This window comes from Neolamprologus multifasciatus, chromosome 1 (assembly GCF_963576455.1).
Source record: "Neolamprologus multifasciatus chromosome 1, fNeoMul1.2, whole genome shotgun sequence".
In the NCBI taxonomy this organism is placed as follows: domain Eukaryota; kingdom Metazoa; phylum Chordata; class Actinopteri; order Cichliformes; family Cichlidae; genus Neolamprologus; species Neolamprologus multifasciatus.
In genome coordinates this window covers 13,877,790-13,894,974 of record NC_140439.1, presented here as the reverse complement: position 1 = coordinate 13,894,974, position 17,185 = coordinate 13,877,790, and the positions used below count along the sequence as shown (strand labels likewise).

The 17,185-nt window shown below is 42.7% G+C and overlaps 1 protein-coding gene across 1 annotated transcript in view; it reads left to right on the top strand.

The window, feature by feature from the left end:
- Window positions 1-17,185, top strand: part of LOC146525468 (protein TANC1-like) — a 54,209-nt gene that overhangs the window by 34,712 nt on the left and 2,312 nt on the right. Inside the window, exons 11-28 of the mRNA XM_085136361.1 lie at window positions 2-233; window positions 987-1,153; window positions 3,863-4,171; window positions 7,333-7,533; window positions 7,691-7,794; window positions 8,543-8,651; window positions 8,945-9,067; window positions 9,149-9,385; window positions 9,678-9,887; window positions 10,097-10,178; window positions 12,192-12,325; window positions 12,418-12,541; window positions 12,638-12,813; window positions 13,222-13,351; window positions 15,604-15,633; window positions 15,725-15,816; window positions 15,906-16,052; window positions 17,077-17,177. Coding sequence (XP_084992487.1) covers window positions 2-233; window positions 987-1,153; window positions 3,863-4,171; window positions 7,333-7,533; window positions 7,691-7,794; window positions 8,543-8,651; window positions 8,945-9,067; window positions 9,149-9,385; window positions 9,678-9,887; window positions 10,097-10,178; window positions 12,192-12,325; window positions 12,418-12,541; window positions 12,638-12,813; window positions 13,222-13,351; window positions 15,604-15,633; window positions 15,725-15,816; window positions 15,906-16,052; window positions 17,077-17,177 — 2,708 coding nt within the window. The remainder of the gene's footprint in view (window position 1; window positions 234-986; window positions 1,154-3,862; window positions 4,172-7,332; window positions 7,534-7,690; window positions 7,795-8,542; window positions 8,652-8,944; window positions 9,068-9,148; window positions 9,386-9,677; window positions 9,888-10,096; window positions 10,179-12,191; window positions 12,326-12,417; window positions 12,542-12,637; window positions 12,814-13,221; window positions 13,352-15,603; window positions 15,634-15,724; window positions 15,817-15,905; window positions 16,053-17,076; window positions 17,178-17,185) is intronic.

Genomic DNA, 17,185 nt, shown 5'->3' with positions numbered 1-17,185 from the left:
GGTGGTTGCCTACCATTTCTGTCAGGCTGACAACACATACACGTGCCTGGTGCCGGAGTTTGTGCACAGTGTCGCCGCCCTGCTGGCCAGAGCGCCACAGCTCGCTCCATACAGGGAGCTGCTAATACAAGAGCCTCACCTACAAAACACACTGAGCTTACGTTCCTGCGTTCAAGACCCCATTGCTGCCTTCCGAAAGGGTGTCCTAGAGCCCATAGCCAGCCTGCGCAAGGGTAATTACACACATACGCACACACTCTAAGATAAATGGGATTTAAACATTAAAAGACATTTTAAAGATTAAAACAGCTTCCGTTTCAGGGTGGGCTGTTAATGACTCCATGATGGGCTCATTGATGATTTTTCCTAGTTAAGGTCAATGATTTGAAACACTGTAGAGTGTGTAACAGATTCTTGGTCATTTGCATAGGAAAGTGGGAGGATGTTATTTTGTCTTTGTAATTTGTGATTCCAAGGTCACAAAATACTTAGAAGAGGCTTTGAATGTTAGGGTTAGGGTTTCTCGTGATACAATCAATCAGACAGATGGATGTGTTATTATGGCCGGGCCCTCCATGCAGTCTGAGTAGAGAAGTGTTTTTCTTGTTTTCTTTTTCATCTGCTCCATCTCTATAAACCAGGTTGGAAAAAATGGAGAGCACTTGTGTGAATGTGAGTGTACTAGACCTAAAAGCCTTGCAAATCTTTTTTTTTTTTGACAGCTTAGGTGATGCAAAATATGATGGATATGTCCTGTTTCAAGCTAATAAACAACAATGGCCTCTGACCTCCTTTCAGTACAACATAATCAGTATAAGCAGGTGGTAATTTTCTCAGCCTATCCTGTGCTGCAAAACCAGGATGCACCAGTCTTCTTCATACGCGGCATAAATCTTTCTTAGAGTTTGTATGTTGTGGCCTTTGCAAAGTTAATGATATAGACACTGTTTCATTATTTACTCTCTCTTTTTTATGTGTGTAATCAGAACGGAGGCTGCCTGAAGAAGACTACATCATTTTGGTTGACAGTCTAAATGAGGCTGAATTTCATAAACCAGACTACGGGGACACCATAGCCACCTTCATCACCAAAATAATCCCCAAATTCCCCCACTGGCTTAAGTTGGTGGTCACAGTCAGGACAGGCCTCGTGGTGAGTGAGAATATTTATGTCTGAAACATAGCACATGTCACACATTTTCCAACTTATCTCAGGTGGGGTAGCTGTAGCTCAGGAGGTAGAGCAGGTCATCAGGCTGGGGTCTACCACACCAGGCAAAACCCCAGGTGTGCAAAGATGCCCCTGAGACAATCCAGCACATAACAACAGGGTACAAGATGCTAGCAGGCAGGGTATACATGGAATGCCATAACCAAGTGGCCGGCATAGTGTACAGGAACATCTGTGGTGAGTATGGCCTGGAAAGTAAAAATGGATTGCGCATCCTAAAGAGAATGACCAAGCTAAGATCCTGTGGGACTTCCAGATTAAGACGGACAGACTTGTGATGGTTAACCAACCGGATATAGTAGCGATGGACAAGCAGAGGAAGACGGTTGTAGTGATTGATGCAGGTATACCGAGTGAAAGCAACATCAGGAAGAACCAAGATGAGTAGCTTGAGAAGTACCGAGGGCTGAGAGAGGAGCTCGAGAAGTTTGGAGGGTGAAGGCAACAGTGGTCCCAGCGCTCGGGACAGTGACCCCTAAACTGTGCAAGAGGCTCTAGAGATCCCAGGAACGACAGCTGAGATCTCTGTCCAAAAGAACGCAGTCCTAGGAACAACAAAGATACTACGCAGAACCCTGAAGCTCCCACGCCTGTGGTAGAGGACACAAGCTTGAAGGATAAATAGTGGGGAAAAAGTGGGAAATTCTTTTTTTAAACACGAATATTCTCAGAGGTCTTAAATGTTTAGTGACTCACGACTTACTTCAAAACAATACTCTGGCAGTATTAAATGACCACAAGCCAAGAAAGTTTGGCAGGGCCTGGCTATCGGACATCTGTGTTTCTCTCCTTGGCCCCACCCGCTTAGTGATTAGGATGATATCATGCATATAAAAATAGTTTTTTAAGAGTATCACAGTTGGCTGAGATGAATAGGCAATATATCTATATGTGTACATATATATTATATATATGTCAATTTTCTTATTCTATTTTTTATTGCCTCAAGTTTGTGGAATAATATGTGTGTGTCTTTGGATGAGAGGGTCAAGAGAGATTGCAATTTACACAATCCTGTTTCTAATAAGACTCTGAGATCATAAATAAAGTAACAAGTACCATAAGTTTCCCATAGTTTACTATACAAGTGGACCATTAGAAATAATGCAGCGTGAGGAACATCTGCTTTGGCTTCACTTTTCAAACCTGGAGGCTACATTCATTTTTTAAAAATATCCAATCTATGGTGATACCACTGGAACCAGTTTAATTAATATTTAAATGGGTGTACCTCACTATTCATCAAGCTTTAGCTGAAAAAAGGCTTCATCCTTCTTGATCACTCCGTGAGGACTTCTGATAACATGGATGAAAGTATATTTATAGACATTTACCAGATACTGTATAATTGCTAAATCTTACTGTGAAGTATCACAGCTGCTGTTTCTGAAAAACAGATGTTGCTTTTGAATAATTTAAAACTTATTTTCTAACACTTCAAATACAGTTCCATGTGTCTCGTTTGTAGCAGGATGTTTTGTGTGTTTTACTTGTTACTGATCAGGCGAGAACTCTTTAACTAAAACTAGGCAGAAATCTCCTAACCTATGCAAATTGAACTATTTATATATCTGGCAGTGTGAGTTATTTTCTGGGTGGACTAACTTTTTAGATTTCACCTTGGCTCACACTACGCAAATGACAGAGGTATTACCAAATCCTGCTTCTTTTGTGTTTGCTCCCTGTACACACTGTGTAGTTTGATGTTGTGCTTTCACTGCGTTTAGTATAGACAGTGTGACGTTTGGCACGGTCGGTCTCTCCCGTCTGATGTATTTTCTCAATCCGGTTGGTAATCCCACCAAACAGCGGACGCATCTGTCCAATGCGAAAGCCAAGCCTCCAAATGCTGCGAGGATTATGCCTTGAATGGATGGTAATACTACTGGGAGTCTGCTGGGAGTCTGGAGCTTGACAGCCAGCCAGTCGGTTGCATAATTGGATTAGTGTTTGGGAATACACAAAACACATTCGGGGTTATTTTCTTCATGATTCACTAAAAGTCAGTGAGCATTAAATATCAAAAGTTAAGGATGAGCAGTACCGCTGTTAATTCCGCTCCTGCGGTGTCCACGATTCCTACGTGGATCATGATTCTCCTCTCTTTTTACCACTTCAACCATTTCACAGGAAGAGCTCGCTCTTGTATGACGACCTGAATATTTCGCAGTGAAGTGTTGTGAAGGGGTTAAGCAAAGCACTGTCCGCGATCACATGTCCGCTGCTTGTCGTTGAACCAAAATGTCAGTGATGGTTAATGAGGAACTGAGCTGCAATAACATGGATTTTTTTCTTTTCTTTTTTTTTTTTTTTTGATCAGTCATAGCTGGTTTTGGCCGGTGTTGAGCAGCTGAGGATGGCAAGCAAGGAGATGAAATGCGAATCTGAGAGATGCCTGTGAGCAATGTTGGAGCTTGAGTCATTGTCACAGTATTTACTGTACTGTATCCCATGGCTCTGCGTGAGTCAGAGGCAACAGCATCTGAGGAATGGGTCCTGATTTTGGTGCTTTAAATGTGTCCTTTGCTAATACACCTCAGACTGCAGCTCTTTAACTGTTGAATTGTGCCTTTGTGTGGTATCATTTTCTACAGCATATCAGCAGTAATTTAACTGTTTCTTCTCCTGCAGGATATCACCACCCTCCTTCCGTTCTCTGGTATTTCGCTGGACATCCTGCCAGACAGCAGCGATCTGGGAGCCGACCTGAGTGACTACATCCATCACCGGGTCAGCAGCAGCACCCAGATTGCCGCTAATGTCACCACGCCAACAGGTTCCGCCCCTGATCCTCTGCTCCTGAGCAAATTCAGCAGCCATCTGTCAACACGGAGCCACGGCTCCATCCTCTATCTTCAGCTGACTCTGGATCTGTTCCACAAAGGCCATCTGGCACTGAAGGGAGGAAACTACCTGGTCGTGCCTGTCTCCCTGTCAGAGGTCAGACATGTAGAGCATTGATTTGTAAAAATGCTGGTGCTGTAAGACGTCTGTAAGACGTTTGAAACGTCTTACTGAAAGGTACCTGGAAGCTCTACTAATGTGAGAGTGCAGAACAGCAAAGCACTGGACAAGCATAAATAGCCAAAGCGTGCGCCGAAGTAGTTCACATTAGCGTAAAGTAATGGATAAATCTCCCTGTAAATCAAATAGGAAATAAACATTAGCTGTTCTAAAAGTTCTGCTTTACAGCTTATCAGTGCATACACAGGGGTAGGGTTTGTGGTGAATACTCTCTTCCACATTATCTTTAGACTAATAGAAACTCTAATTTGATGGTGGCCGTCTTGGCAGTCTGTCGTGAAATCACTCGCTTCTCTCGGGGTGCAAAAAGCATTTCTTGTTGCTGGAAAAATAGCCAGCTAGCTGTCTGGTGAGCAGGGAGAAATATCTCAGCAAGTCCTGTAGAGTGGAAGTGAAAGTGTCTTAGAGCTGCATACTTCTTAATGGTCTGTAGGGGCTGACCCTTTTGTCAAAAAGACTTCCATTTGTATAAAAATCTGTCGACAAACAATCCTTGGTTCCTTTGCTCTGGGACTTGGGATGGGTATCATTTAGATTTTAGTGGTACTATTTTGGTACTTCGAATTAATAACAAAATTAAAAGGATATCAGATCAGAGATAATTTTCTCATGTATCATCTGTCCAGGATGCTCAAAAAACAGAAAATTACATTTGATGTATTCCACCCATCCAAAACAAATGAAGTCTATATTAGCGTATCCAGTATGCAAGAATTAAAAACCTCCACCTTGAACAGATGTTCAGCATTTTTTCTGACAACATTTACTGTGCTGTAATATTACTTTGACTGCAGCCTCCAAATCGCTGAAGCTGAAATTGGGAATTAAGAGCAACAAATTAGATGATGTTTTGACCATCTCAGACTTAATTCGCGCACCCATAGCAGTCAGTTATTTGAAACCCAGTGACCTGCGTTCATATTTTAGATGAGATACCCAGTCATTTAGATATTTATCTGTGTGCGTCAGACTGCTAGCATAACATACCTGAAGCAATGACAGACAAAATTTCTGCAGTACCAACAATAACATGAGAGCTCAGTGATTTTTCAGTCTTTAATAATTTAGCCCCAGGGCCAGTTTGGCACCTATGCCTATTAGTGACCGTAGCAAACACTTTTCCAGGGGCACTGATGGAACAACAGGCAAGGCAGGCAACTGCTTGGGGGTCCCAAGCCAGTTGGGAGGGGGCCCCTAAGGACCTGACAAACTTTAAACTACAGCAGCGGCAATGTGCAGAATTTTCCCTGACAGTGGTGGAGGCCTGACCACCTGGATCTGCTGACTCCTGTTGATCCTGCTTAGGTCTAACTTTAGTAGAGTAGGTCTTTGGATCTGGAGGGCATAGAACAGCCAAGACACATAATTACCATTGGTGCAATAAATAATAATTACCATTGGTGTCACTCTGCCCCAGGGCAGCTGTGGCTACGTAGCTTGCTTCCACCAGTGTGTGAATGCGAGAGTGAATGAATAGTGGCATTGTAAAGCGCTTTGGGTGCCTTGAAAAGCGCTATATAAATCCAATCCATTATTATTATGATGTTCACTGGTTGGCGGTGTCACCTGTGAATGTCTGCCTACAGCCCCAACAGACTCTAAAGTAGCCGCTGCACTTTCTTGATAATAGAGTGCTCAGTCGCTAGCATCAAGTCATCATGAAGTTCATCATGTAAATTATGGTCAGAAAGGAAGGTGAACCAGAGTCCACCTCTTTCCCTAACGACTTGTAAATGGCAAGTCATTAGCTAATGAACTAATGACTCAGCTCATTGGCTAATAACACGCATTGTATAGTCCGATTTCAACTGTAAAGGTGGTGATGGAGAAAAGCTCATCTCAAGCCTTCACAGCTACACTTCACTAACCAATGTTTGATGTCATTGCATCTACAGCCATCTTTCATATACAGTCTATGGTCAGTCCGCTTTGCTAAATCCGTGTCAGGATTATTTGGGATCTTTAGAAAATGTTCTCCCCTTTAAAGGGCTCTAAAAAGTCTGACACTGTAGAATCAGCCAGCATCCGTCACTCCAGCTGGTTTTGTTTGTTAAATTATGCATGACAGAAAAGGTTGTGAACCACAGATGTGGAATAATGTGCGTGTCACTGAGTTATCAGTTCAATAAAGAGGTAATTTGCAATTTTTTAATCTTCCAGAGTTAAAAAGACATATTTTACCTGAAGTGCATTGTTGGAAATGTTCTCCTCCTCCACATTTGGGCGAGTTCACAGTCTAGCACTTAACAGTTATCAGTCATCCTGGTGAGCTGTCTGTCGTGAAATGGCATCTCGCTCCAGGCTGAAGTAATAATCACTCTTCATAAAATCTACACTCAATTAAGGTACACGGGCAACAACATTCAGGGATGTTTTTCAGGAGGAAGAGGAAACGGTACCCGCACGCTGCTCAAATCAATAAACGTGACAGAAGGCTGAAACTTCATAAAAAGTGCCAAAAATAGGTCTTGGTAAAAATGACATTTTATTGTTACATAATCATTGGTGTAAAGTCAGGCAATGGATGACTTAGAAATGCAATTACACAAAGATTGGATGATGCCAAAAAAAAGGAAGCATAAATGTGAGGTAAGGATGTGGAGGCCAAGGTAGTGGACGGCAACAGTTATACACAGAAACAACTGGAGTGCCCGATGAATCTAATAACAATAATAATAATAATAATAATAACAAGCTCTTTGAAATACACTGTACTTTTAGCTTATTTTACCTTTGACTCACACTTGCATGTGTTTTTACCATCATGATGTTGCGTGCAATCCTCCGACCGGCTTATTAATAGGTGCAAGATGGCATCAAATCCAGTACTGCGAAATTCTAGACGCTGTCATGCTGACTAGCTTTGCAGAAGATGTTTATGTTGGTCCTGATAATGTGATTAATATTTACCATAAACCCACCACACAAACATCAAAAGCACATCAAAGCGCTACCTGCCAGCTACATTTTGCCAAACAGTGTTGTTGTATATTTTTAAATTGTTTATTGTTTCATTATTTTAATGTAAAGTAAAGAAAATCCACTGCAAATGATTAACAGCATGTGCTGTCTGTTAGGTGTACCTGCTGATGTGTCGTGTGAGCTTTCCGGATAAAGAGCTCTTTGAGCGGGTGCTTCCGGTGCTAAATGTGGCACTGGCGTCTCTGCACCCACTGGCTGATGAGCAAATGTTCAGAGCACTGAACGCAGGCAGTGTCAAGGGGGAGCTGGAGTGGAAGGACTTCCAGCAGAGATTAGACAGCCTGGCTGGGTTCATGGTAAGATTGTTGATATGGTGGCGTGACGGCGTCCGTAATGAGTCAAACTTTTGTCTGGTTTGAATAATGTGTGAATAAAATCCAGTGACATCTAAGAAGATCTGGTGGGACGCTAAGGGAGTCGTTTAAGAAATGTAACTATCACTTGTGTTCGTAGGTGAGACGCAGAGACGGCACACGGATGCTGTGTCATCCCTCCTTCAGAGAGTGGTTGGTTTGGCGAGCTGATGGAGAAAGCAGCGACTTTCTCTGTGACCCCAGGTGAGACTAAAATGGTCGCGCAGCAGAGGATTCTTAAGATTCATATATAACAAATCAGTTTAAAATTTAAAAAATTCAGCTCATTAAACAAATGTTATTATTAGACAACCTGAGTAAATACAAAATGCAGTTTTTAAATTAGGATTTTATTAAGTGGAGAAAAAAACTATCCAAACCTACCTGACCATATGTGAAAAAGTAATTTTCCCTGTTGTTAAATCATGGATTAACTGTAATTACCCACATTTTGTAGAAAACGAAATTACATTTTACTAGCCACACCCAGGCCTGATTACTGGAAGACCTGTTGAATCAAGAAATCACTTAAATAGAACCTGTATGACAAAGCGAAGCAGGCTAAAAGATCTCAAAAAGCAACATGTTCATGCCACAATCTCACAAAACAGCTGAGAAACAAAATCCCAGATGTCTTATCAGTCTGGAAACAGGTTACAAAGTCGTTCTAAGACTTTGGGACTCCAGTGAACCACAGTGAGAGCCATTATCCACAAATGGAGAAAAATTGGAACAGTGCTGAATGTAAAATCATTAAAAAATTGCATTTTGTATGTCCTTGGGTTATTTTTGCTTATAATAAAATTTGTTTGATGATCTGAAACATGTAAGTCAGATAAATATGCAAAAAATAACAAATCAGGAAGCGGCAAATGCTTTTTCACGGCACCGTAGATTTATTTGATTAGAACTTTTGGTAATGTATCCTGTTTCTTATTTGTAAATCGCACAGGAGCGGCCACGCTCTCCTGGCATTCATGTTCTCCAGACAGGAGGGAAAGCTCAACAGGCAGCAGACTATGGAAATGGGGCACCACATCCTCAAGGCTCACATATTCAAGGTAATAGGAAATGTAATACTATGTATATAACTTGTTAAGTAGGTTTATGAGCGTAGCTGATGATTCCACATAAACAAGGTCCCATACTCTCCTGTGTTTAGCTGCATGGAAACACATGAGTAAGAGTGAACCCAGGTTCCTACTGTCACCCACGCACATTAGCACTACTCATAAACATAAACATCAACAGTGAATATTGAACTGTTTTATGTGTGTGAGCTACACTCTGCTGCGTCAGAAAAAAGTTTTTAACTCTCGGCATCTCTCTGCCTGCGCCTCTGTCACACTTACAGGGTCTGAGTAAGAAGACAGGTGTGTCCTCCAGCGTTCTGCAGGCCATGTGGGTAAACTGCAGCACCGACAGTTTGTCTGCTGCACTGGCCTCCCTGCGAAACCTATATACACCTAATATCAAGGTGACACACTGCAGTGCTCTATATTTATATAAATATATTTTCATACAAACTTATAACTCGGAACTTCTTTTCATTTTGTAGGTGAGTCGTCTGTTAATGCTCGGTGGCGCTAGCGTCGCCTGGTGTACGGAGGTGATAGGACATGCTCCCATCCTGGCTGTGCATGCCCACCTGGGTCATGTAGAGATGGTCGCTCTGCTGCTTGAAATGGGCGCTCCTGCAGATGGTACCACCGACAGCGGCATGACGCCCCTGTGTCTGGCTGCCGCCGCGGGACATGCCGACATCGTCAGCCTGCTCTGCAAGAAAGGGAGCAAGGTCAGTGTCACTTCTGTGCCGAGATGAAGACAGACAACTATGGGCTGGGAGGGCGTAACGGGCATAATTATCGTGAATAAATCAGATTTTAATCTGTGACAGAACACTCTGCCTCTCAGTATCTCTACATCACTGATGTCCGGAACCGCTCCAGTTTTACGTTCACCACAGCTCCGGGATCTATTCTAGGAGAAGGATGACACACAGTATATTGGGCTGATCTAGGCCAGCGTATTACAGGCACTAGCCAGGGTCAGTGTTTTAAGTCCTTCTGCGTATCCCTCTGCGCCAGGTGAGCCATGCTGATAAGAGTGGCCAGTGTGCGCTGGTCCACGCCGGGCTGAAGGGCCATGTAGAAATCATCAACATCCTGCTGGGCCAGGATTGGGGAGAGGAGATTCCCACTGACCCACAGCAGCACCACAGCGGTGAGACTGTGACTGGAAAAACACAGGCGGCACAGCAGGCAGCTACAGCGGCAGCCGGCGTGGGGCACACACAGGTATGTATCAGATCAAGGTCCCGCTGACAGAAACATTTTTAAAATTGCTGAGATCCGTCTCTATGTGGAACGCGGTGCCTGTCCTTGGCTGATGCAGAGGATTCATTAGATGTGGTTTGTTATTTTCTGTTCAAGGTCTGCGGGTGCTTTGCTCTGTTTTGTGTGCAGCAAGCCAGCAATAGAAGACTGTAAATTGTGTTTTCCTGCAGGTGGTGAAAAGCTTGCTGGACTTGAAAGATGAACAGCTGGCGGTGCAGATGGACGCTCACGACTCACTCTGGGGAGAAACGGGTGCATTTCTGCTACCACTCAGATAAATTTAGCTTTCTCACCTCTTTCTGTCAATCACTGTGGTTCTAGAGTCATGCTCAAGGGCTTCGGGGTTGCATTTCCTGCACATTTTAGCTCTGTGCAGAGGACACACAATAAACTTACCTGTACGTCATGGGGGCTGCAGGAGCTCATCGTAACAATATCCATTAGCTGCTTTTAGTAGTATGATTTATGTTTTTTCAAGATGCTCTGGTTAATATCAAAAAGCGGATTTGATTGTAAATCATATTTATTTTTTGGCATAAATGGAGCATCACATTTATCGTCAGATTATCTTATGTCCAGTCGCATTTGTAAAATCTAAAAGCAGCTGCTATTCAATTGTAATACTTTTACCTCTGTCATGGATGTGATAGTGCAGCTTGCAGAATTCTGTTAAGTCCATTTCCTGAAAGCATGTCAGACACACGGCCTGTTTCTGTGCTTACAGCACCATTACGCTATAATTCTATTACACAGTCCCCTGCAGGACCGAAGCAGCAAAAAAAGGAAGCACAAAGTACCCTTGTGAACATTCACCTTTGTGTGTGCACTGCTCTGGCTTTGTTTTATGTTTAGTGTTGGGATGATCAGATTAGAGTCCATTAGCAAAGGCAAAGTGGTCATTCGAGGTACATGTTAAAGTCTGAACCAAGGATTTCCACTTGTTTGGGGAGTGAGTGATGCATATCACATTTTTCAAATCTTCTTTTTAAAGGGGACCCCCTATTCTACTTTCAAACTTTAACATTTTAGAAAAAAAAACACAAACTAAAACTTTATTTATCTTTGATGTGGCACGTGGGTGCAGTGGTCAGCACTGCCACTTCGCAGCAGGAAGGCTGTGGGTTAGAACTGGCCTTGGCGTGTGACAAAACCCCAACAATCATGAGCGAGTACTTTAGCGACCATGGGAAGGATAAACTCCTTTTTAACAGTAAGAAACCTCTGGTAGATCTAGTCTCCTCCAGCTTCCTCCCACAGCCCAAAATATGCTTAATGGACTAATCGGTGGTTCTGAATTAGCCATAGATATGGATGAGTGAGTGTGTGGTTGTCTGTCTCTCTGTGCTAGCACTGTGACCGATCACCAAAACTGCAAGATAGGTTTCAAGCCCCACACAAGAAAATGGATGGATCCAAATAAAGCTGTATGTCTGAGAGGATCATATTAGGGATATCCCCGCTCCCCCAGTGAAATCATAGATAGCCTAGGTAGGCAAAAACTGAATCCTGAGCTTTCAGCCCATAATTTAAAATCTTTGCCATGTTTAACACGAGCATCCACCATTTTAACAGTGCAGAAAATAAAGCAAATCTTAATAGGTCCCCTTTAAGAAAAATATTTTCACCTGTTCACTTTAGTTTGTATCGAAAACAGCAGTTCCACTGATCCTGCTGCTCCATTGTGCAGCTCCACAAATTCGTCTTAAACAAAGGCAGCTGCACAGCGAGGGGGTTTGTTGTTTTTTTCTTTGACTCATATTGCAATAACTCCTCCTTAAACACAGTGTTATATAATAGATTTGTCCACTGAAGCATGTGGACACATTAAACAGAATGTCATTTATCAAGGGTACTTGGAGAATATACCAATACAGCATCAATACCGTGCCTCTGTCCCCAGCAGCTCAATTAGCTGAGGGACTCGCATACTGGGGAGGAAAAAAATGGTCAGTGCCCACAGTTTGTCAGAATAACACTGGCTGATTAGGGTGGGGTGCAGATTGTTTGGTGTGTAAGTCATCATTAGAAATAACTGTATGCTGCTTGCTTTTTTTTTTTTTTATTACATTGTGTAACAGAAAGTGTGTTTCTCAGATATCTACATTTAAAAGCAGAAAAGTGTTAGAACCATACAGATTATGGAAATAACAGGCCTCTTTTTTTGTCTCCTTTCTGTTTCCCACTTCGGCTTCTACTTCTCTCCTAAATGTGTCAATTACATATTCTTCTCTTCGCCTCCTCATCTCTATGCCGACCCTCTGTCAGTGCTCAGTGCAGCAGCAGGGAGAGGGAGGCTCGAGATGTGCGCGTTCCTCCTGGAGCGGGGGGCAGGGCTCGAGGAAGCAAACCGCAGAGGAATGGTCCCTCTGCTTAGTGCTACCAAACATGGACACACACAGGTGAGGAGGTTCTTCTCCTTACCAGTTCTGTCTTCTGTTTTTTCAATTTTTAAAATTATTTATTTTTTGGATAACTCCCCTCACTTTCCCAGGTTGCCGAGCTGCTACTGAAGCAAGGTGCAGACATCAACGCCTCTGATAAGCAGGGACGCTCTGCGCTGATACTGGCCGCCTCTGAGGGCCACGCAAGCACGGTTGAACTCCTGCTGTCAAAGGGTGAGAGTAAGCACCTTTCACAGTGAGATCCAAGGTTGTTTGAAGTGTGTATATATATGAACTGGAGAGCAATACTTTTATTGTTTGTGGTCCCAGGTGCTTCTCTGTCCTCTGCTGATCAGGAGGGGCTGACTGCACTTAGCTGGGCCTGCATGAAGGGCCAGAAAGGTGCAGTTCAGGTTCTGGTGGAGGCAGGAGCTGACCTGAACCATCCAGACAGACAGGGGCGGACTCCGCTTGACCTAGCTGCCCTTAACGGGGATGCAGATACAGTGGGTTTAATGGTTATTGACAATATTCTGCAAAACATGCAATTAAAAGATGATTAGCAACACACAACACATAATTGCAATAAATTGTAGATAAATGTCGCAATTACTATAATAACCATAACAATCTCCATGCGGCGCTCTGCACAGGACCTCAGATTTCCACAACAGTTCATGCAGTCAGCCTTCAATCCAAGCATTTTGGCTTTGATTTGTTCCGCTGATGAGCAGGAGAGTAATCAAAGGCTTTGATAATCAACAGTTTTCCAAAGTCAAGCAGCAGAGCGCCCGTCTGCTAATTTAGTGAGGCTTACTGCTCATAATCAATGAGACTATTTAAAAATCAGCATTTCATCGCTGAAGTAATTAATTAAAATATAAATATGTTAATATTTTTCAATGAATGTTCAGGTGCATTGCCTGGTGGAAAATGGAGCGGTGCTGGAGAGAGCTGACAACAGTTCCAGACTTTCGGAGAGAGCAACTGGCTGCCAGAACCCGGCGCTGGTGGCGTCGCTGCTTAAGAAGGGATCCAAAATGGGTATGAACCTTTTTTTTGTTTAAACTTTAGCAGGCCTGCAGTAAAGGCCACATCTTTTTAAAAAAAGGTTTTGGAACTTGTAGGTTTATCTGAGTGCAGTGGTTTACATATTCACTTAAAGAGCAAATGATCCCTGGTTTGATTTCAGGAGGAGACACAAAGAAATGTTTAATAAGTGTGCAAAGTAAATGGTGTGCAAAATATAATTGTCAAGCTCATATGCAGCCCTGCATCATACGCAGATTTATTATATGAAAGGTAAAGCTGCACAAGTATTGCTTAAACTACACAAAGGTGATCATGTGATAGAAATGTGTGGAAAAAAATATTTTAACTTAATTAGTTAAAATCCTAGTAGTAAGTAGTTTACTACTTTAGAGATTATATATTTAAATGTATTTAAAGAACCGGAATCTAAATTAAATTTGCACATTTGAATTGATGCTTTTCAGAATCATGACTTGATATTATTGTATTATTATTATTGATTTGTTGATGCATATATCTCTATATTGTTGCAGCTGTTGGTAGTTTAATTACTTATATGTTGCTCACTAGCTTAAAGTGTAACAATGCAATTACTTTGTAAAATAATAAGCAAGTAAAGCTTAGTATGGAGTAAAAAACATATTGATTGCACTCAAAATGTAGTGGAGTGAAAGCAGTATAGCATAAAAATATTTCAATATAGTACAAGTACATTAAACCTGAGTAAAATCATAAACAATCATATTTCAGGGGGACTGGTGCAATCCCCTGCCCCCCCCCCCCCCCCCCCCCCCCCCCTCTAGAAACGGCTCTGGTCCTGACCTCTTGTAAACAAGGGAGCAGCTGAAAGTAGCTTTATAGAGTAGTTGGAAAAAAGGAAGAAATCTCTTGAATTTAAAACTTGGTAGAACCTCCTTCAGCAGCAACAACCTCCACCAGGGGTTTCCTGCAGGGATTTATGATGAACCAAACCAGGCTATATTTTCCAAGAAGAGCAGACTTAAGCGTTTATAATTAACCACATTTTGCTTGCCTTAGAGGGAGCGATTTAATCGCAGAGGTTCACTTATTTAGTATAGTCTATACTGTACATTTTTTGCACTGTGTGCAATGAAAACACGAAAAGCACAACTTTATATGTGTTTGCTTTGAGCAAGGCAGTGAAGATGCATAGGTACCCATAGCGTTCTAGACTTTACCCATTCATCATCGTCTTTCTCTTCTCCTGTCACTGAAGTCTGCCACACTGATTGATTACAGGCTCCTGATTCAGTTTCACGTCTGCGTCTCAAGCAGTCTTACACCTGTGAAGGGGTTTTGAACCAAAACAGAAAGTGGGGTTATCTGAGTAACGGCTTCAAATGCAAGTTGTTTCTTTTTCCTGTGGGATTAACCTTGCAGTCTGTCTTTAGACTGTGACCCACACAGGCATGGAGGAAACACCCAAACCTCACACCTTAAAGGTCAACACCGACCAGGCCTTCTTGCTGCCATGAACCTAAAGAATAAAATACATTTTTCTGCGTCTTTGAGGCATAAGCAATCAGGCAAAAAAAAAAAAAACTAAAAGAAATTTAATAAGCACAAACAAATGTTGTGTTACTGTAATAAGAAGAGCATTTGGAGTAGAGAGAATATTGGACGATCATCAGGATCCCTTAAATCAGTTCAATTTAGTTTATGTCTGAACCACATTTGTCTCAAGGCAATGTGGTGTGCCCTGACTTCATTCAAAAGGGAATTATTTATTAGTCCCACACATTATGAAAACAATGTGAGATTTCCTGCAAAACAGTTATGAATGAAGTATTTGAGAACCAAAAAGGCTGTGATAAGACACAAACACCCGACAGGATAGCAGTGGTTCAGAGGAAGAGGTAACTCCTCCTACATGGTCCTAACCTAGTCACCTAGTTGAGTTTTTTTTTTAAAGCAATGTATGAAGACCAGGCCCCAGATCCAGTTGCCATGACAACTTTGCTCCCATCATTGCTCCTCTTCAAAACTAATTATTGTACAATAGTTTTTCTTCACTAATTGCGGCACGACGTCTAACATAGCATAAAGTTGAATCGACGCGTCTCAGGCTAACCCCATCACTCAAAGTGTGCTCGTATTCGCCTTAAACCAATCAATGGCTCTTTACGGCTAGATAGATCTTTGATTACTGCCACACACGAGCAGTTTTACATCCACTTGTCTAACTCCCTTCTCACCTCTCTCACTCTCTCCATCCCTGGTTGCTCCCCGTTATCAAACAAAAGGCTACAGAACGGCTCCACACGATCGATCAGGTACCCGACATATGTGACATATTTAACATCCAAAGAACAAGAGATAAGGTGAGGCAGGATAATACAAAAAGTTTTTGTACCCCTCCATCAGGTCATGCTACGTGGGCTATGGCTTCCTCCAAACCAGACATTCTCCTCATCCTGCTGCAGAAGCTGATGGAGGAAGGGAACTTACTTTACAAGGTGCGGTATGGCGAATGTTACATGTTACATGTGGTGGGAAAACAATTAGTAGTCAGTAACCCCCTTTGAGTTTTTCTTATCTTTCACAGAAGGGACGTATGAAAGAAGCAGGCCAGCGTTACCAGTATGCCCTAAGGAAACTACCACGTGAGGGCCAAGGAGAGGAGCTGAAAGGCTTGAAAGACCTGCGAGTCTCCCTCTATCTAAACCTTTCACGGTGCCGCAGGAAAACCAACGTAAGACTCACAGCTGTACCAAACCACTTCTGCACTATTTAACATCTGCAGGTTTATTGGACACCTAGGGAATGTCAGTTAGGGCGGCCGAGGCAAGATACACAGTTTCTCAAGATGTATTATTTATCTGTATCAACATAAAAAGAACATGTCTCCGGTGGTATAGCGCAATGTAAAAATATAGCTGCTTTTTAGATCTAATTTCAGGCCTCCCTGGTAAACAGAATGTACTTGTAAGACCTGGAAGCAGGTGGTGACATAATGAATAACTGTGTGCCGTTAGTGCGGAGATAGATGTGTGTGTGGCCTGCAGCCAGGGCTGGAACCCACCCTGGTGATGACAGACGTCCTAACAGACTGTGTAAAAATGCCATCCTTAGGGTCAGTGTGGCCGATGAATAATGGAGCAGATAATGTGATGTGATAAGGTCACTCTCTCTGGCAGGCTAAGTCCACTCTCTTTCCTTCTCCGTGGCTCTGCAGGGGGTTTATTTACAGTGGCCGCTCAAATGCGCTGGCTAAAATCCACATATTACAGCTGAACGCAGGCAGTAGGGGCCAGCAGGGAGACTACATGATACCGTCATTAAACATTCAACAGCGACGCTCACAATCTCACATTCAAGGCTGTCGTTTTGACCTCACTTTGAAGGACAGAATCACAGTGTGTTGGTGTCATTAAATATTCACCTGAGAGTGATGATGGGAGCAGTAAAAACCAGCAGGAAAGGCAAGCCGCTCTCCTTCTGCTCCTGGTCAATAAAAATGATTGCTGCGCGAGTTCTGTTTCATTAAACAGGCTTTGATCCTCAGCTCCATATAATGAAGCGGCAAACAAACAGTATTGTTCTTTTTTTATTACTGGAATGGCCGCAAATTATTTCTGCAGAGCCGACACTCTCCAGGCTAGGCACTTAGAAACACAGCTGATCATACAGTGGGGTTTATTTGTTGCTGCACGTCACAGCGTCACATTTAATTTGAAATACAAACAGCGCGTTTCACTAAATGCATTTTTCTGCAGGATTTTGGCATAGCTGAGGAGTTTGCAACAAAAGCCCTGGAACTGAAACCAAGGTCTTATGAAGCCTTTTACGCCAGAGCCCGGGCCAAGAGGAGTAGCAGGTACAACA